Below are 21,677 nucleotides of genomic sequence, written 5' to 3' on the forward strand. Positions count from 1 at the left end.
TACAAAAGCTGATGACATCAAACCCTGCATCTAGAATCTAAAAACTACGTGGTCCCCTCCTTTCTTGATAGCTTTAAAAAAAAACAAACTTGTTTTGTAGTGACAGGGCAGGGAGGGTCCACACTCTCGCTAGGATTAGATTTTATTGGGCTTGTCAGTGGAAAAATCCCGACCATCACAGGGCCTCAGAAGAAACTGTGTGAGTCCTGGCAGCACTTTGGGAAGAGGTGTGGGGCATGCTGGCATGCGTCACAGGGCTTTGAACAAGGACTAGCCAATCCCCAGCCCTGTAAACATAACAGACTGGAAAAGCCTCTCGGCCAAGGCCTTGACCTTCACGGAAGCAGAGCGTGTATTCAACTCTTAGACGCATCCCAGAGCCCCCAGGACTGTGCTGGGGCATGTAGACTAGGGGAGGGCCTGTTTCCAGCCCCTACTAAGAAGTGGGAGGAAAACACACCAATTGGACAACTGGGTTCCGACACTGTAAGAGCGGACAGAAAGCCTTAGAGACACTAAATAAAAGATGCCACAGAGCAAGCCTTGGAGGCCCTAGCAGTGTGTGCCTATCGGGGTCTAAGGATTTAGCAGAGGCCAGCTGGAAGTCATGGGTTGTTAAAGAGGCTAGACCTTTTGAAAGTCCCATGATCAGCAAAGCTCTTAGGCTACTCAGCTTGCCCTCCTCAAATAACAGTTCCGCCTAGGTGGCAAAATGGGGGGGGAAAAAGGGAAATTTCCTGAATTGCTACAGGCACCCATTTGCTTGTATTGGGCAGGTTGGCTTCTGTCCCATGGGAAGTTCTGCTGAAGTAACTCACAGACGTACCCAACCATGTCAACCTCCGCTTTATTGTCTTTCTTAGCAAGTAAGTACAGGCAGCGAGGCAGCCCAGGCAGCTGTGAATGCAGCCCAACATGACAAAATGGTGAACTTATTTAAAACAGTATGAGTTAGTTCCTTTCTCTCTTTTCTTTTTTCTTTTTTTGGTAACTTCATTGTGTGATTTTTGTTTAGTTTTATTTATTTGAGAGTGACAGACAGAGAGAGAAAGAGGCGGAGAGAGAGAGAGAGAGAGAGAGAGAGAGTGGGCGCACCAGGGCCTCCAGCCACTGCAAGCAAACTCCAAATGCATGCGCCCCCTTGTGCATCTGGCTAACGTGGGTCCTGGGGAATCGAGCCTCGAACCGGGGTCCTTAAGCTTCAAAGGCAAGCGCTTAACTGCTAAGCCATCTCTCCAGCCTCATTGTGTGGTTTTTAAGCGGGAACTCTCTGTAAATCTCAATGTGGCCTAGAGAAGCCAAAAGGTTGGACATCACTGCCTGGCCTTTTAAAAGAGCTATATCTCATGGGACATCCCCTTTTGGGGAGCAATGGTTTGCAGAAAGGTGAAGGCCTCGTACAAGCTGGGCTGGCAGAAGGCTGTGCCTCAGAGTCCCATGTTCTCTGCCCTTTGGGTTGGGCCCATAGAAGATCCTCTCTCTCTTGCTGCCACAGAACTGACCCAGTGGGGGAACATTTTCCACAGATAATAATGTAAGGGCCCTTCTCCATACTCTGAGAAGGCCTGGTGAGGGTGTAACCCTCATGGGGCTCCCATGACATGGCAAGCTACAGAGAGCAGACAGTAAGTGCTCACGCCCAGAGGGGGGACAGGAGTCCTCTGGGTGAATCCACACAGAGAGAGAGGACAAGCTCATGGAGGCAGAGCTTTGTCTAAGATATGGGCCCTCCTATCCAAAGGCTAACCAAAGCATATTTTCAGAAATTTCTAGAAGTTTCTTTGGGTTTGCTATGGCATTCAAGCTGTCCCTATATGTAGACCTCTTTCCATAAGGGGTCCTGGATGCATCTGTTGTCTGTCCCCAGAGAAGAACAAAATCATATTGGAGAGTACAGGAGGGTCCTGCTTGTATTTAAAGCTCTGCTGTCGTCTGGTGATTTTACTGCTAACAGGCAGATGCTGCGTCTCTCAAGCATGTGCCGAGGGCCTGCTTGCGCGCAAGACACGGCCATCTTTTCCAGCCACTGAGGAGCGTGACCTAGAAGGGAGGGAAGGTGAAATGGGAGAGTGGGGGCCGAGCCCCCCCCCCAGGGCCCAGACAGGGTATCTGCAGCTCCACTGCTGGTGGGGGGGGGGTGCAAGGTGAGAGGACACCCATCTAGTGGGCGATGGCCAGGAGCCCACTTCACACTTAGGAAGGGGGAAGGGCAGAGCAAATAGCCTCTCCTGCTCTTCCTGTGAGGAGCAAAACCCGCTTCTCCTGGAACCTCTCCCCTCTGTCCATCCCTCCCGCAGAAATGATTCAGCGAGGAGAAAGGCCAGGAGGTGAGCATGCTCACATCCTTCTGGGGATGGGGGCTCTTTGAAAGCGGGGTGGATGGGGTGGGGGGGGCAAGTCATAGCAGGTATAGCAAGCCAGACTCTAGGCAGCCCAGCATGAGGGTCTTTGGTTGGGGTCCGCGTTGTGTACTACCCTTGAGATGCACAACACCCCACGTGTTGAACCTGGCCTGTGAGGTGAGGTCAGAGCCTTTTCAGCTTGGGTCTGACAGGCAAAAAGCAAGAAACGTTTGTCACAGGCGAGGAGGGGACAAGCAGGGAAGAACTCACATGGGGGCTGCCAGGACACTCAAGGTGAGGTCACAGGGGACAGGGAAGAAGCACAGAGCCAGCAGACCACAATGGGTAGGTACGCCAAGGATGGGGCAGGGAGAGACATTGTGTCTTGAACCTTTAGTCTCTCAACAGCTGACCCAGAATCTTCTTCCAGGGCAGGGTTTCCAAGACACTATGCTCTGTGCCTAGGAATCACCTCTCCTGCTTCTGTAGACATCTCCCATCTGAGCACAATGGTTTTGTTTTTCTTTTGCCTCCAATGAGAAAAGCTAAGTATATTTCCAAATTGTCTATTTTTGTAACAGAAGTAATTATCCCATGCTAGTTTGCTCTGGGGATAAAACAAAGGAAGTATTCCCGCACAGCAATAGAAGCAGAATTTTAAAAACAAGGGTCTAAATAATCAAGCAATTCTTTAACTTGTGGTGGAAAAATGTTTAGTTAAACACAGACCATTTCACCTACAGTGTACATAGTTTCCTAGTTATGATAAACGTGTAGAGCCTTTGAGGAGGAACATTGGCACATTAAAGTTGAAAGAAAACTAGCCATGAGGAACAAACTACATATTGCAAACATAATTTTTCATCTCTAGCTGCAGCTTCAGGATAGTTTTTGACCTCAAGTGGATTCTGTGGAGGAAGGGGAAGGTAATTAGGAATAGGTTCTCTGAAAGCTCCCTGGTGACTCAGAGAAAAAAGCAGGGATCTCTTCAGGGGCCATGTGATCTAGGCCTTATGCTACCTAAAAATTGTTTGTTTGTTTTTTTTTTTTTTCAGGGAAGAAAATAGAGACATCAGATAAGGATAGATACTAGTATGCGATCTGGAAAACTCAGAGGTCAGTGAGTTGATGAGGGTTTGTCTTAAGCAATAAGTTCCGACCACAAGGGCAAAGTCACATTCACACAATTACTCCAAGGCCGGTCAGCCCCATGTACTGGTGAGCTGGGAAGATCAACGGGCAACTGTTGGCCCCAGCTCTGCCACATAACTGACACCAAACTAGAGCCACTTGATGATTCTGAGACTCAACTGCTGATGAAATTTGAAGAACAGCCCCTATTTACATATTACAGAGCTGTTAGAGAATCAAAGGGGAGACAGGAGCACTTGGAGCCTGCGTGCCTATGAACGGAGTCATTGTGTGCATGTGTGTGAGTGTCTGTGTGTGTGAGTGTCTGTGTGTGTGCGTGCGCCCGCCCATAGGTGCAGAGGTGAACTATGCTATTAGGACACAAAGCAGCTCTGTCCCTTCGGCTCATTCCGTACTGCCACACCTGTGGCTCCTTCCTCTCCTGCTTTGCTAGTTCTTATGAACATCCTACTGCCCCGCTCTGAGAATCACTGAGCCAAGAATCTAGGAAGATGAACAAAAAGCAAAGCTTTGATGCAGGTATAGCTACTAATACTGATGCGAGCCCCAAATGGAAGGCTGGTGAAGGGCACGAGGTCCCATCGCTGTTTGCGTTGAAGGGAACTTAAAAGGACACAGGCTTGAACACCTACTCCTTTGAAATTCAGGAGGCCTTAAAGGGTGTCACCAAAAATTCCAACGTGGGTCCAGAAGGGGTTAAGACTCATCACCAAGTTTAAAGCAATTTCTGGTGAATCGTTGAAAGCCTTTCTTCTCACATCATCCTTAGTCATTCCCATGCCTTCTAACGTGCAAAATATCTCAGTGTTAAAAGTGCATCATCTCTGATAGACTTTTGCAATAGAAACATTAAAAAAATAAAAAACCACTCTATATAAAATTAATTTGTGCTTTCTCTTTAGAACCCAGGAATGGTTTATAATTCACAAATCCATTAAGCGTATATTTTAGCGTTACAGAGTAGTCAAGCATTGTTTCGTGTTTTTCTGTTTTCCAATCCATCTTCCATCCCTGGCCTCACATATGTAGCAAACTATAAGGTTTGAGAAACTTAGCTATAAAAATCCTAAGGTATGGTTTCCATATTTGGCTTCAGCTAACCAGAGAGCAATCCGTTGTTTCTCAGGAAGTCATTGACCATCGCCTCTGAAATCTGCTGGGTGTATAAACAACTGGGACTCTCAGCAGGGTGGTTTTGGGAGTAGAGCACTAACAGAGAAATTACAAACCTGAACAGAAGGTGCGTGGCCTCCTACGGAAGTTCTGGAATGTGCAGCTGTAACTACGTCCCCACCGTGTCTGAGTTAGCACCTTTTCCCACCTTTTTCTTTGTTCCATACCAAATGTCTCAAAGAGCCAATGTGAGATGACACACACAGGATTCACTTCTTCCTGGAGGGGTTACCTTTTTGGTCCCCCGCATGATCCTTTTGTGTGGAATGAGATTTTTTCAAGTATGACGATCTATATATGGTGTTTTATTTTAATATTTCTTTTCCTCACTCTCTGTATCAATAAAGAGGATAACAGTATTTGCTTGCTTTTTCTCTCTTTGGCTGGGAAGGAAAAAATAATGTGTCCTTTCTTCCTATGTCTCCTGTGTCTGCCGCCATGGTCTCCAACCCCAGCAGGCAGATGCCTTGTTCTTTCCAAGCTGTGAGTGCTTCCAGAAGAGTTGGGGGCTCTTGGTGACATAAAACACCTAAGGAGCTCACTCCTCCAGCCCAGAGGTGACACTTGTCAACAACAGTCCTGTTCTGCACTCATTCCAGGACTCTTCAAGCTCTCCGACTGATTCGTTTCCAAAGATGCCCATGTAACAGAAAAATCACACCCAGAAGTCCTTTTGACCAAAGTGTGCAAGAGAGAGGAGACACTTACATCCCCGCAGCTGGTAGCCGGGGGTCTGCAGAGCTACTCAAATAATGGCTGGACCCTGCTGTCCAGGGGCGGTCGCCCAGCAGCCTGGCCCATGAGCACAGGGACCACAGCGGCCCCTCCTTGCAGCTCATGAAAGAACAGAGTGGCCGCCAAGACAGGAGAGACCTGTGGTGGGGAAGGAGAGACGGAGAGAGGAGGCCCGTGTCACAGGGTGGCCGTCGCCGCTCTCAGGGCAGTGGCTCAGCTTTAGTCATCTTCTCGGCACATGGGCAAATTGACGAAGGTAAAGACGTTAAACTCTATCATGATTGAGAAGCACAGGAAGATGGCATAGAGAACCAGCACGTAGATCCCCAGCCTCCGGTCTAGCCGCCATTTGTTAAGGTGGATGCCGAGGACCTGAAAGGAGACAGTTGGGAAAACACAATAATGAGTTTACTGAAAAGTGACAGTTATGTGGGAAGCTCCAGAATCTTCTATGTAATGGAGATAAGACTCTGGTCTCAGTTTAGCCAGAATCATCCTGAGATTTTGTTCCATGACACAGCCAGACACAGGCCTGATTCCAGGACCTGTGGTGACTCTGTCCACCCCCAACCCCCTGGTGGTGCCTCATGGCACTGACCACCCTTGGGGAGGCAGGCTACTTCCTCAGGACATAGTTCCTCTTCAATTCCTCTCCCGTGACCTAGCCCCTGACCCCATGGCCTTCTCTAAGGACAAACGAATCTGGCCTCAGAATGTGTTACTGTAGTCATTTCTGCTCAGCCAGTTTCCCAGGCCTCCTGGTGCTGTTCTTATCCAGGGCCATCTTTTGCTGTGTGCAGGTGTTTGGGAAGAAAGGCGAGTCTCCTCCTCCTCCGCCTCCGCCGCGCTCCCTCTTATCCTTGAATCAAGGCTTCCACGGGATAGAGCACAGAGTCTCTAGGGAGCACGCGGCTCTGTGTGGACAGTCCAACCTGGACACAAATCCCAGCTTTGCCAACTCCCAACTTCATAGCCTATAGCAAGTTAATTGACTCTCATTTTGATTTTCTTGTTCTTCCCAGTGGGAATAACAGCACCTTCCTCATAGGGGGTGGCAGGATCGAATCAAGTGTCACAGATATAAAGTGACCGGAGGACGTGACTATCGTTACGTGTTGTCCCATGGCCCTCTCATGATCTCGCCTGTCAGCTCAGTGAGTGGAGGGGATTTCTCTCCCACTGGGTGAGGCAGTGGGAAAGGAAATGTCATCACTTCCCCTGCTTAGGAACAAGAGCCACGGGGGTTGCAGATGCTCTTGATAGAAATTGGGTTTGGAGGATGTGAACAGACACATTTCCCCAGCTTTGTTCCTCACAGCCAAGGGCAAGTGACAGAGAAGTGTGCAGAGTCAGGCCAGTGATGAGGCAGAATCAGGTGACATGTGCACAAGGCTTCCATTTGTGAATGGTAAAAACTGGACTGGGAGAGATGGCTTAGTGGTTAAGGTTCTTGCCTGCAAAGCCAAAGGACCCAGGTTCGGTTCCCCAGGACCCATGTAAGCCAGATGCACAAGGGGGCGCATGCATCTGGAGTTTGTTTGCAGTGGCTGGAGGCCCTGGTGTGCCCATTCTCTCTCCCTATCTACCTGCCTATTTCTGTATCTCTCTCTCTCTCTCTCAAATAAATAAATTAAAAAAAAAAACTCACTGTGAGAGCCACGGAGCCCAGCAACAGCACCACGGAATACACCAGGCCTCGGCTGTTGATCTTCACCTGCAAAATCAAACACACATGCCCCGCATCTCTCGGTTGTTCAGCCACATTCCGGAAGCCTTGTCTACTGTAATGCATACACTCTCTCCTTTGGAGAACAGGGACTCTCGGGTGAGTGTGTGGGCATGGGTGGTCAGGGGAGTCATGGATTCAAGTCTGGACTCTGTTCATCAGGAAAGTAGGCTGGCATGGGGCAGGAGCTGGCAGCCGAGGTAAGACAGATGCATGGCATGCATGTGCTTCCTCCTGCACACACTCCTAGGCCATTCCAGATGTCATCAAAGAAAGCAAGTGCCAAGGAAAAAACGGCTGCACATCTCCCTGGGCTCCAAAATGCACCCGTTCTCCTTCCTAGGATGAGGAGGAGGACCTGGGGACTTACCGTGGATCCATAATTAATGACCATGGTCTGAAGGCCCCATGGAATGCCAAGTCCCACTAGGATGTCAAACACATTACTTCCGATAGTGTTAGAGACCGCCATGTCACCAAGGCCTGCGGAACAAGCAGTATATTCATGAGGAGCTGGTCTGTGGGAAGAGCTCTTGGTAAAATTCTGGTAACACCAGTGTGAAGAACTGAGTTTGGAACCCCAGTATCCATGTGAACGCTGGGAGGGCATGGAGATCTGCCTATAAGTCCAGCACTGGGCAGGTGGAGACAGGCAAGCTGGCAAGCTGGACTAGCCCAGTGAGTGAGCTCTGGGGTCCATGACAGACCCTATTAATAAACGCGGTGAGGAGTAATCAAGGACAAGGCCTGACCTCCACATGCACAGTCATACATGTGCACTCAGTGCACACACACATCATACATGTACACACACACACACACACACACACACACACACGCATAAAAAGAACTGGTCTTAGCCCTTGTCTGCTCTCTCAGTACTGCTCAATGGAAGGGGATTCCTTTATCATAGATCTCATGTTTTAAGGACCTGGCTGTGAGGTCTAAGATCCACCTCTTTCCAGAAACCTAAAGGGCCTGGTTATGGGTTGAATTCATCCATGAAGTCCTAACTCCATGCCAGCACTTCAGGATGTGGTCTTATTTGGAAGTGGAGCCTTTAACGAGGCAACAGGCTAAGGTGATGTCATTAGGCTAAGCCCTGGTCCAAGTTGACTGGTGTCCTCAGAAAAAGGGGAACTTTGTGACAATGTGGCTGTTTTGGGGTCATCACCCATGCTCCTGCGATGAAGGAGCCAATAACCTACAGGTTCGTGGAGCTGGCCTTGAGGGGAATTGTTATTTTGCTCTCTCATGGGTACCCTATCTGTGGTCACATCTACCTAGGAAGAGCCACACAAGAGCAGCAGTGTCTCCATGATGGAGTCTAGCGAATGACAATGTCTAGACATGGCATCTCCTTCACAGCAGGACTTGACAAGCGGCAGGCATAACAGCTGTAACTTGGCCAACTCCGGGCCGGGAGGACAAGGAGGATGTATGGGTGTGTGGGGGGGGGGCACGCGGGACACAGTCTATACCTTGTCTTGCCACAATTAGGCTGGCCATGCAGTCTGGAACACTTGTGCCCGCTGCCAGGAAAGTGATGCCCATGATGACGTCGGGGATCCCAAGCGTGTAGCCGATAATTGTCACCTGCAGAAGAGATCAGGGTGAGGGGCCAAAGTCACCCTCGACTCTAAATATACCCATGGAAACTTTCCTTTCCTCGTGTGCTGTGTGTGTGTGTGTTATATATGTGTACTCATGTTTGTATGCACATGGGTGTGTGCAGAGGTGCATATACACATATGTGTGCATATGTGTAAAGGACAGAGGTTGTCACTGGGTTTCTTTCGTTTTTTTTTTTTTTTCTTTATGGTTTTTTTTTCGTTTGTTTGTTTTTCAAGGTAGAGTCTCACTCCAGCTCAGGCTGACCTAAAATTCACTATGCAGTCTCAGGATGTCCTTGAACTCATGGCGATCCTCCTACCTCTGCCTCCTAAGTGCTGGGATTAAATGCATGCACCACCACGCTCATTAGTTTTTTTTTTTTTTTAGGTAGGCTTTCACTCTAGCCCAGGCTGACCTAGAACTCACTCTGTAGTCCCAGGCTGGCCTACCTCTGCCTCCCGAGTGCTGGGATTAAAGGTATATGCCACCACGCCTGGCAGTTGGGTTTATTTCTCAATCCCTCTCCAAATTATCTATTGAGATAGTTTCTCAGGAAACCCAGAACTGACTGGTTTGTCTAATCCAGCTCCTCAGCTTGCCCTGGGGATCTGCCTGTGTCTGCTTCCTGAGAGCTGTGACTGTAGGCCTATACTGTCACACCTGGCATTTGTGTGTGTGTGTGTGTGTGTGTGTGTGTGTACACACGTGCATATGTGGGTGCGTTTGTTGGGGATCTGATTTGAACTCCCGTCCTCTGGCTTGCACTTGCAAGGTGGGAGCTTTACTGGCTGAGCCATAGCCCCAGACCCATCCCCCTGTGTTTTTTTTTTTTTTTTAAGACAGTTTCAACTAGCCCAGGCTGACTTTGAATGCTCTATATAGCCAAGAATGACCTTAAACTTCTGATTCTCTTGCCTGCAACTCCCAAGTGCTGGAATTATAGGCATGTATCACGATGCCTGATTTATGCAGGGCTGCGGATAGAGTCCAGGGCTTCTTACATGCTAGGTAAATGCTCTGCTAACTGAGCTATCCTCCCAGAACCTTCGGGATGCCTTCTGAATGTTCAGTATCTCCTTACTGCTTTAAAACTGTTATGAAATAACATGAAAATAGCAATCTATTATTAAGACCCATAGATAATTATTATTGATGGGTTACATTGCCGAGATGCCCTGGGCCTGTGCAGAGGGACACAAGGCAGGGTAAAATACAGAGCATATAAAAAAATCCCTCAGAGAGCTTATTAGAACGCCATCGCCAGGCCCCACCCACAGAGTGCTGGGGTGAGGCCTGAGAACTCATATTCCTAGCAAGTTCCGCCCCGAGGCTGCTGGTTTTGGAACCACATATGAAAACCACCATTGTAGAATGTATTCTTGACCTTGTTTTGGGGATGTGTGTGTGTTAGAAAAAAAATGAGGTCAGATTATATTATCAGTACTATTTCATAACCATATTCAGTCATAGTAAGTTGTGAATAACTTTCTATCTGAAACCTTCATCTAAACCTATCTTAAACTGATGTTCGGGTGTCATGGTGACTAAAGTTTTAGACAATCCCTCATCAGTGGATATTCGTTACATGGTTTCTTGTTACAAAATTACTGTGTATGACAACAGATACTGAGCACTGATTGCATACCAGGCAGTTACAAACTGTCTTATTTTCATCTTACATATTTTATAATTACTTCCTACTGGCGAGGGAAGCCCTACTAATGTTAGGTCACCTGAGGGCCAGACAGGTTAACCAGCAATGCCCGTCTGCACCCGTGTCCCCGACCATAGAGCTGGCATGGGCCTTGCGTTTTCCCCTGTGACTTGTCACCCAACTACCTCCTCAGGAGAAATTCCATGAAGCAGATCTGCTGGATCCCCGGATGCACAGGCCTCTAAAGGTCTTGAATGCACAGTCACATATTTTGCTAGTGAATGTCACTTGAGACAATGACATTTGAGAGATGGCTGGCACCCTTAGCAGTAGCCCAGTGGAAAATCCGAGAAGCATTTAGACCACCCTGGTTTATATATAACACCTCTCCCTCAGCTTTGGCTTGTCACCTCACTCAAAGACCAGGAACGGTGACGCCCCTGGGGGCTGTTCATACCCCAGATAACAGTTGCAGTCCCAGCAAGTGGCTGTATGACTTTTGACAAGCCGGCTGGCTTCTCTGAGCCTCAGCTCTCCTGTGGGGTTTGGTGGCAAGGATAAAGTGAGGTAACATCAGGTTACACGCCTGGCTTGTGCCAGATGTTCATAGAAGCATGTTTCCTTCTGATCTAATCATTTGCTTGTAATCTATAGGGACAAAGTACTTGAAAGGGATCAGATTCCAGGGCTCTCAGAACCATAGACTTTATAAATGTGCTTCCCAAGTAGCAAGCTCAGGCCTGGCACACTGCCAGTGTGTGTGGATTACAGACATGGCCCTGGAAGTCGAAACTGGAGAAGGGTTTGAACACGCCCTCCCCCGCTGACAGCGCCCAGCCCAGCATTGCGGGTCCTGCCCACTGCTCTTGAGCTTTTCAGCTCACAACACACTGCCAAGATGCCCAAGGACTGTAAGAGGGACAGACAGCAGGACAAAAAGAACAACACTGAGTCCACACTGCCACCAAAGGGTTTCTACGCGCCACCAGGCTGTGACTGATGAGGTCTTAATAGGTGACAGTAGACACGAGAAGGGCAGAAACAAACTACTTTGGAATGGCTAGGACTGCCTTTTCTTCTTCTTCTTCTCCTTCTCCTTCTCCTCCTCCTCCTCCTCCCCCTCCCCCTTCTCCTCCTCCTCCTCCTTCTTCTCCTTCCCCTTCTTTTTTGGTTTTCCACGGTAGGGTCTCACTCTAGCCCAGGCTGACCTGGAATTCACCATGTAATCTCAGGCTGGCCTTGAACTCACAGCATTCCTCCTACCTCTGCTTCCCCGAGTGCCGGGATTAAAGGTGTGCGCCACCATGCCCGGTTTGCCTTTTCTTTTTAAAGTGGTAAGAAGTGGAAGGAATGAAGGGACAGAAGAAAGGCACACACTCCACGGTCTAGGGTCAGGGATGTCACACGGAATTGGCTTGACCTGGGGCTTGAGCTCAAGTTTTTTTTTTTTTTTTTTAAATTTGTTTTTGTTTTTTCGAGATAGGGTCTCACTCTAGCTTAGGCTGACCTGGAATTCACTCTGTAGTCTCAGGGTGGCCTCGAACTCACGGCAATCCTCCTACCTCTGCCTCCCGAGTGTTGGGATTAAAGGCGTGCACCACCACGCCCGGCCTGACCTCAGGTTTTGAATGGGAAGCCCAGTCATGTCCAGAGTCCAGGGACTGGTCTTGGCTCCGTGGCTGACTTTGAGCAACCTGAAAGAAGCCGCGGCATCTCTTTGGTTCTTGGTATCCTCAACCGTGCTGGGGAAATGACAGTCGGACAGTCCATTTTGAAGGTCCTTTCGATTTGACACTGGCAGTCACGGGCCATTCTTCCTAAAGGCTTGGAGGTGACAGCCTTAAGGAGGTGGGGCTGGGGGCAGCAGAAGGCTTCACCGCTCCCTGGTGCCTCCTTCAGGGCAGAAGTAAGGAAGCGCCTGGCACTCCAGCAAGGCACACTTAGGTAGAAACCAGGTGCGCCCACAGTCTCTGTCTTCCTTATCAAACCATCCTGACTGCTAAGACTGGTCTATACGCTGGATCTGAGGCCACCCAGAGGTCAGAGTAGACCAGCAAGGTGACTCTTGTGACCCCAGGCCAAGATGCCAGGACTCCCATTTAGAAACAAAGGTGAGATTTGTTAAGTGAAGAAACTGAAGGTGGGAATGCCCTACTTCCTCCCTGACTAGAATTAATTTAACAGTCCTGACATTTTCCATAATCAGGGAAGAAAGACTCACACCCTCATTAATTTGATCTTCTTAATTCTCATACCTGCTAAATGTCATGGAATTTTTTTTTTTTTTTAAAGCTTGAACTGTTTTGGGAACACACTTCATTAAGAAAAACTACTGGCTCCTTCTTTCAAATGCAAAGCTAGGCCAGCCTTTAATTCTACTCAAACAAATTAAGACATGAAAATGCAATTCACTTCAGGCACAGCTCTTACTAACTTTGATTTTCCTCTTTTTCTAAGGGGTTGAGTATTAACTATTTCCAGCCCTTTTCCCCACACCAACACCGGAAAGCTAAGCAAAGTCTTCTCTCCAGGCACAATGGTTCCGGAGTCTGCTCAGGATCCTAACAGTGTCTGTGGGGCGCTCACACACAGTGCTGGGGGCAAAGGGTAGACAAGGTTGGGGCTGCTGGGGAGCCATCAGGCTTGTGAGGCAGAAGTGGTCACCCCATTCATAGAGGGGCTCTCTGTGGCTCAGAGAGTTGAGTCATTTGTCCAGCTTTAACAGTTTTAAGAGGCAGGACTAGGAGTCAAGCTTATGCTGTGCTTATGGGCTGGGGTAATTGCCTAGCATGTACCGGTGCCCCCTACACATGTGCCCACACCCATGTAAATATGTATACACACATGCATGCACACCATAGACACACACACTCACAAAATCCAAATCCAAATTTGTTCTCATGTGACCCCAAAAGCCCTTTCTTACCCATCAACTGTCTTATTCCTCCAGGGCTAAGGGAAAGGGAGCCCCCATGCCTACAGGGAACTTGTCCTGGCACCAACGGCACACCAGACAAGCCGGCTTGCCTTCCCTGATGCTGGTACCAGGTGTTAAGAGGAAAAGGAAATGACATAGTAAGGTTCCTGAGGCCAATGGGCAAGCATCCCAATCAACAGAAACACAGCTGCCCCATAACCATGTCCCCTGTCCTCACTCCCGAGGACCCAGGTGAGTGGTCCACAGAGCACAGGGACAGGGGCGGGGGGTTCGCACAGCCTTGCCCAGCAGAGCTGTCACATGTGGTCACAGAAGCCATACCGACACCCCTGTACCTGAAAACGTCTACCTGATGCCACCTGAGAACTCCAGCACCATGGTGAGCAGCAACTCAGGCTAGTGGTTGAGCTCAGGAGACCAGTCCTGGTTACTAATCCCAGCGTTCACATCTACTGCTTATGTGATCTTGAGCAAATGACTCAGTTTCCCTATGCCCCGGCTTCCCCATCTGTAAAGTGGGGACATAAAAAGACAGCCCGTGGGACATAAAGGGGTTCATAGAAAGTGTTTAAGCCAGTATTTGACACACAGAAAGAACACTTCCTTCCTGTTATTGCTCAGTGACCCCAATCTCCCTCTTTCACATTCCTTGGGGGCTCTGGAAACCAGGGGCCTAGCAATCATGTCACTAGTGTCCCATTACTGAGCCCATGTCGCTAGCGTAGCTACATGACGGTTCATCTCCCTCCCCAATGTTTACCTCTGAGGCAAGTATTGCATGGTGTCCGGTCCCAGCAAGGGAACACGGTACCCCATCCCTCTAAGAAAACCTCTTTCCACTGTGAGATAAGCTCTATCCAGGGAGGTTAGTGACTTGCCCAAAGGGGGAAGAGCAGCGACCCCCTTGGCCACTCGGCAAAGGCCAGGCAGGGCTAGGCTGCCGCGTCCGCCGGCTGCATCCGCCACTCACCAGCCACACCATGAGGTAGGAGAACACTGCGATCCAAAGCGTGGCCGTGACGAAGGTGACCATGAAGAACTTCTCCCAGCGGGGCTTGCTGCAGTTGGGGATGGTGACGCACAGAAGGAAGATGAGGGGCCAGGTAAACACCCACTTGGCCTTGTCGCCTTTTGCCTCTGCAAAGGGAGGTGGCATGGAGCAAGAAGGGAGAGGACAGAAAAGAGACTAGGTTACAGGGGTGGCTGGTGCACTTGCAGGTGGATTGTTTTCAAGCCAAGCCAAAGAATGCCACTGCTATGCCTTCAGGCAACCGAGGTCACAGAATTACACACCTCCATAATGTGACCCTGGAGACAGCAGGACAACTCAGTGTTGACTGACTTTAGTCCACTCGAATCCTTCACTGGACAGGCGGCGGTAGGTGAGGCCCAGAGCAGGGATGACTCGGGCCCAGGTGAGGAAGGATGGGGATGGAACTAAGGATGGGCTTTTGAATCGGACATACTTGGGCTGGCATTGACATGTTGAGCAATTCCCTCAACTCTTCCTCCTCCTCTGAGGAAGGATAAGGGTCGCACTAGGGCAGAGACAGCATAGTAATCAACATGTAGGGTATATTAATCTGCTCAATGGGAACATAACCTCTGTCTCATTTGTTGTAGGAACGATGCATAAGGTATGTAGAAAGCACCCAGTATGCAGCCTAGCACCTGGGAGGAGGGATTAAAAAGGGCAGGAAGACACACTGAGAACTCATGCTCAAACAACTCTCCAAGTCTGAAGGTATGCATTAGTGCACTCATTCTAGAACACACACCCTAGGCTGTAGAGATCGCTCAGAGGCTAAGAATCCTTCCTGTACAAGGCACGAGACCGTCTGCATTTGAATCTCCAGAATCCATGTAAAAATCTGGGTATGGCCACATGTGCCTGTAACTCCAGTCCTACAAAGTGGGCCAGAGACCAGAAAATTACCCTAGCTGACAAAAAGCAGCAAGCTCTGGTGTCCATAAGAGACTCCCATTCAAACTGAGAGTGACAGAGCAAGACACCTGATGTTCGGCTCTGGCCACTACAGGCAAGCACCCTGCCTCCACCCTCCACTGCGGGCGAGTGTGTGCACACACCTCCCCCACCCACACATACAAGCAAATGAATAAAGAACACGCGTTCTTCTCAAGTCACACAGACCACGCTCCAGAGCAGACTGTGTGCGGCTGTAAAACAAGACTGTCGTATAGAAAGAGCGATGTCAGGAAAAGTATATTGTCTAATCACAACGGAATGGAGTTAGAAATTAGCATCAGGGTTGGAGAGATGGCTCAGCAGTTAAGGTGTTTGAATGCAAAGCCTAAGGACCACGTTTCGATTCCCCAGTACCCACATTAGCCAGATGTACAAGGGGGCACATGTGTCTGGAGTTTGTTTGCAGTGGCGCACCTGTTCTTTCTCTCCATCTGCCTCTCTCTTTCTCAAAACAAATAAATAAATAAGAATTATTTTTTAAAAACCCGTATCAGGGCTGGAGAGATGGCTTGGTGGTTAAGGCACTTAACCACCTGTGAAGCCTAAGAACCCAGGTTCAATTCCCCAGTACCCCTGTAAAGCCAGATGCACATGGTGGCACTTGCACCTGGAGTTTGTTTGTAATGGCTAGAGGCCCTGGCACGCCTATTCTTTCTCTACTCAATAAATAAAAAATCCATATCAAAGGGGCCAGGGAGATGACTCTGTGGTTAAAGTCACTTGTTTTCAAAGCCTGCTGTCCCAGGTTCAATTTCCCATGAAATAGGAGTTCTAGTCTTCCTTGGCTTGACAGACAGACAGGGAGAAAGGGCCCTTGATAGATGGCTATATTCTGACTGTTTTCTAGCCCAAGATGGTGATTGTTCTTCTTTTTTCTCCCTGGCCTGGGTGAATTTTCCCATAGGCAGGCTGGTTCTGAGAGCTTCCTGGGACCTGCACAGTCCTGGATGTGCCATGGTCCAACCAGAGCCTTTCATCTTCACTCAAGCTGACCAATCACAGACTCTGGATGGGCGTGCTTTCCCATTCAATAAAGTCCAGTTCCCACGGAAACAGTTTTTCCAGAGCTAGAAGGCTTCACAGAGGACTATGTTTTCTTTCTGCTTTTTCTCCTTCTTACTCTGAAATAAATTTTATTATTTTGAACACTTTCCTGCCCATTAATTCTTTAATTAGCAGAGAAAACGAACTCAAGTCCCCTAGACTGTATCCTGTAGTATCCACATAAAGCCAGATGTCCAAACTGATGCATGTGCCTGGAGTTCGCTTGCAATGGCAAAGGCCCAGGCATGCCCATGCACTCTCTCTCTCTCTCTCTGCTTGCAAATAAATGAATGCATAAATCAATATTAGAAGGGAAGCTGGAAGATTTGCAAATATGTGGATGTTACACTCCTAAATAACCATAAGGCCCAAGAAGAAATCACAAGGGAAATTAGGAAATGCTTTGAGATAAATGAAAACGAAAATGCAAAATACCAAATTTATGGTATGCAGTGGAGACATGGCTTACAGGGAAAGCTGTAACTGTAAATGGCTGATTTAAAGAGGGACAGATTTCAAATCAATGATCTAATCTTCCTCCTCAAGAAAAGACAAACAATAAAAAAAGTGAAGCAGCGCGCTGTGCATCCCCATAACTGCACACGCTCGGGAGGCACTGCGCGCCCACGGCATTGGAAGCCTGGACCGTGCGGACGCATCCCGAGCCCAAGGCTGAAACACTGGCGTGATATCCGGGGCTGATGGGCGGTACCCGTTGACAGGCAGTTTTCTTTCTTTGAAAGAATAGCTAGGAAATGGAATCAGCCTAGATGCCCCTCAGCTGATGAGTGGATAATGAAGACGTGGCACATTTACACAATGGAGTTCTACTCAGCGGTAAAGAAAAATGAAGTTATGAAATTTGTAGGAAAATGGATGCATCTGGAAAGGATTATACTAAGTGAGGAATAGATGGTAAGACCCCATTGCTGAAGACTCCACATACTTGGGCCGCAAGGTCACTGAGAAATCTTGCTGGAGTGGAGCTGAAAACCTCCTCCATGTAGACCAGCTGACAGAAAGCTGGAACACAACTACACTGCATGCAATTGAATGGGAAAGAGAGAAAGAGTGAAGATACTCAACAGTGGACACTTCAAGCCTTAAATTTGGCCAGCCATGCCAAATGAGCCAATGGGTGCAATAGTGGCATGTCTGTTATGGGGGAAACCAACCACTCTCTAATTGGACTGGAGGCCCACTCCATGGGAGGGAATACATCCCGGATAGTGAAAACCTACAGGGGTAGTCATGAACCCTAGGTGTGTAACATCTGCTGATGTCTGGCTAAATGTATATACTATACTCACCAAACTGCCCAGTAATCACTTCTCTTAATGTTCATACCCATATATTAATGCTACTCTCACTTTTGGTTAGAGAAGCTTCTCTTTTCAGATGGCTGTGACCGTGGGATGACTCAGAAGGCACCATAGTGCTGAGAAGAAGTGAGAGAGAAGTGCTCAGAGCTGAAATATCTCTATCACATCTTCCAAGGCTCAGGGTCCATTGTGGAAGAGGTGGAGGGAAAAAAGAGCCAAAGGAAGGGTAGGATTCCTTACAACATGCTCCTCCAGACACAAAGTGTTCTGGATATCCATGACCTCACAGTGCCTGATATAACCTACACAAGACCATCACAATAGGAGGAAAAGATCATTACATCAAAATAAAAGAGAGGGCTGGAGAGATGGCTTAGCGGTTAAGTGCTTGCCTGTGAAGCCTAAGGACCCTGGTTCGAGGCTCGGTTCCCCAGGTCCCACGTTAGCCAGATGCACAAGGGGGCGCACGCGTCTGGAGTTCGTTTGCAGAGGCTGGAAGCCCTGGCGCACCCATTCTTTCTCTCCCTCTATCTGTCTTTCTCTCTGTGTCTGTTGCTCTCAAATAAATAAATAAAAAATGAAAAAATAAAAAAATAAAAAAAGTGAAAATTAAGCCCCAAGAAGGGGGGGGGGAGCTGAAGGAAGGAGAGACAAAAGATTAGAGTAGGCATAAATGAAATAGGGAAAAAAAAGATACAGAATTAATGAAACCAAAAATTGATTCTTTGAAAAGATCAAAATCGATCTTTTAGCTAGACTAACCAAGAAACATAGAAGTGGTTTGTGGACACAGTTCAATGGTCTCTTGCCCAGCATGCACAGGCCCTGGACTTGTTCCCCAGGAGAAGATGGGAAGAAGGGAGGGAGGAAGGGAGAGCGATATTCAATGACAGAATCACACATTATAAAAACAATTATTTGGGAGTATTATAAACACTGTATTCTAACAAATTAGACAACATATATGAAACAGACAAAATCCTACAAAAATAAACTATCAAAGTTTGTTTTTGAAAGTGCCTTAATGCAAATCCAGGTGGCTTCATGGTGATTTCAACCCCCCTCAATGCTTAAAGAGGAATTCTTCACAAATTCTCTAAAAACAAACAAACAAAAAACCAGTAGGGAACATGTCCTCATGCATTTTATGAAGCCAGTCTTATTTTGAAATCAAAGCCAGAGGAAGAGAAAGACATCAAGAAAAGAGGCCAACATCCCTTATGTACATGGATGCAAAAATCCTCAATGAAATCTCTAACAACATATAAAAAGGATTACATGGGCTGGAGGGATGGTTTAGTGGTTAAGGCATTTGCCTGCAAAGCCAAAGGACCCAGGTTTGATTCTCCAGGACCCACATTAGCTGGATGCACAAGGGGGCGTATGCATGTGAAGTTCATCTGCAGTGGCTGGAGGTCCTGGTATGCCCATACTCTCCTCCCTCTCTCTCTCTCTCTCTCTCTCTCTCTCTCCCCCTCTGTTAAATCAATCAATCAATCAATCAATCAATCAAGGATTACACACCCCAACCAAGTAAAATATACCCTTAGAATGCAAGGTTGGTTGAACATTCAATGAATGCAACAATTTTGTTAAAATAATGAACAAAATGGTCATCTTTAGTGAATTGGAAAAGTCATTTGACAAAGCCCAATATCTTTTTATGATATTAAAAAAATCTACTCAATAATTCAGAACCAAAACAGAACTTTCTCTATCTGGTAAGAGATATCTATGAAAACCCTTCCAGCTAACTCACTTCATGGCAAAAGGCTGTAAACTTTCCCCTTCAATTCAAGAATGAGTTAAGGATGTCTGCTTTTATCACTTCCACTCAACATTGTATTACAGGTTTTGAGCAAGGAAATTAAAAAAGAAAAAGGAAAGCCTTATGTAGATGACATGATCTTGGCATCTGAGAAACAAACACACATGCAGAGACAAGCATAAATTAAAATGAAGAAACAAGTTCAAGTTTAGCCAATTTACAAGATAGAAGATGAAAGCCGGGCGTGGTGGCGCACGCCTTTAATCCCAGCACTCGGGAGGCAGAGGTAGGAGGATTGCCGTGAGTTCGAGGCCACCCTGAGACTCCATAGTGAATCCCAGGTCAGCCTGGGCTAGAGTGAAACCCTACCTTGAAAAACCAAAAAAAAAAAAAAAAAGATAGAAGATGAAAATCTACAAGTTAATTGTATTTCTCTACATGAAATTATGAAACATTCATGCACAGAGCCATGAAAAAGAAAGTAACCTTATAATACATTTACAAAATACAAGATCTGTATGCTTCAAACCATCAAACATCATTGAAAGAAATTAAGAGGCCCAAATAAATGGGAAGATACCTGTTTATAGACTGAACCCCTTGTTAAGATGATAACATTCCCCAAACTGATTTGCAGGCTTCAATCCAATCCCTATCAAAATCCCAGTTTACTTTTCTGCTGTAATTTGTAAACCAATCCTAAAATTTATGGAAATGCAAAGGACCTGGAATAGCCAAAACAATCCCAAAACCAACAAAACAAAAACAAAAAAACCAAAGCTGGAGAATTCACACACTAAGAAAGCTTAATATCCATATGCGAAACAATGAACCTAGTTCCCTACTTCAAACCATATTCAAAATTCAGTAAGCAATGCTTGGATACATAAAGGAAGGCCCTACAAGTATAAAACTCTTAGAACAAAACATGAATCCAACTCTTTATGACCTTAGATGAGAAGTTTCTTAAAAGGCAATAAAATCACATGCAACAAAAGATAAACTGGAGAGATGGCTTAGCGGTTAAGCGCTTTCTTGTGAAGCCTAAGGACCCCAGTTCGAGGCTGGAGTCCCCAGGATCCACATAAGCCAGATGCACAAGAGGGCGCACACGTCTGGAGTTCGTTTGCAGTGGCTGGAGGTCCTGGCGCGCCCATTCTCTCTTTCTCTCTCTCTCTCTGCCTCTTTCTCTCTCTGTCTGTCACTCTCAAGTAAATAAATAAAAATAAACAAACAAAAAGGATTCACATCGTATTTTCATCACAATAACTTCAGTGATTTTTTTAGGACCCTACCAACAAAGTGAAGAGAGGCTGGGAGAGATGGCTCAGCACAAATGTGAGGCCTGGAGTTCAGAGCCCCAGAATTCATGTAAAATGCCATGTGGGCATGGCAGCCCTTTTGTAATCCCAGCACTTGAGAGGCAGACAGGATCTCCGGGGCAAAAGTGGCCAGCTAGACTAGCTGAATTAGTTATCTTTGGGTTCAAGTGAGAGGCCTTGCCTCAGTAAATAAAATGGAGCGTGATTGTGGAGGACACCCGACATCATCCTCTTGCCTCCACACACACACAACCACATTCATTTGCCAAAAGTAGTGAAGGAAAAAACACTCCTTAGCACATTAGAAAGCATCTGTAAATCATACACCTAATAAGCATCCAGTGTCTAAAATATATAAGTAGTTCTTATAACTCACCAATTGAAAAACCAATACAAACACTAATTTTAAAAAGGATAAAGATGTCGGGCGTGGTGGCATATACCTGGAATCCTCGCACGGGCTGGTAAAGGCAGCAGGATCAGGAGTTTAAGGTCATCCTTGCCTACATCCTTGGCTACATAGTGAGTTTACGGTCAGCTTGGGCTATACAAGACCCTGTCTTAGAAACAAAACAAATAGAAAAAGGGTAAAGGTGGTGGCCTGTCTGAGTATGTTGGTTTAGTGCTGTGTGCTCTTATTGGACTGAAATGGGTGTCAGGCTGTCATGAGTCACAATTTTTTAAAATATATTTTACTTATTTATGTATTTGACAGAGAGAGAGAGAGAGGGAGAGAAAGAGAGAGAGTGAGAGTGCATGCTAGGGGCCTCCAGCCACTGCAACTCCAGATGCATGTTCCCCTTTGTGCATCTGGCTTATGTGGGTCCTGGAGAGTCGAACTGGGATTCTTTGGCTTTGAAGGCAAACACCTTAACTACTAAGCAATCTCTCCAGCCCGAG

General features: G+C 47.2%; 1 protein-coding gene across 2 annotated transcripts in view; it reads right to left on the minus strand.

Moving 5' to 3' along the window:
• Nucleotides 1-1,729: 1,729 nt before the first annotated feature.
• The window catches only part of Slc24a4 (solute carrier family 24 member 4), a 186,798-nt gene continuing 166,850 nt past the window's right edge, over nt 1,730-21,677 (minus strand). For both annotated transcript variants that reach the window (XM_004649328.2, XM_004649327.2), the window contains exons 13-17: nt 14,305-14,471; nt 8,610-8,724; nt 7,499-7,611; nt 7,051-7,116; nt 1,730-5,774 (exon numbers count right to left, since the gene is read on the minus strand). In XM_004649328.2, the coding sequence (XP_004649385.1) occupies nt 5,622-5,774; nt 7,051-7,116; nt 7,499-7,611; nt 8,610-8,724; nt 14,305-14,471 (614 nt within the window). In that variant the 3' untranslated portion in view covers nt 1,730-5,621. The remainder of the gene's footprint in view (nt 5,775-7,050; nt 7,117-7,498; nt 7,612-8,609; nt 8,725-14,304; nt 14,472-21,677) is intronic.

Source organism: Jaculus jaculus, chromosome 7, assembly GCF_020740685.1.
Source record: "Jaculus jaculus isolate mJacJac1 chromosome 7, mJacJac1.mat.Y.cur, whole genome shotgun sequence".
NCBI classification, from domain to species: domain Eukaryota; kingdom Metazoa; phylum Chordata; class Mammalia; order Rodentia; family Dipodidae; genus Jaculus; species Jaculus jaculus.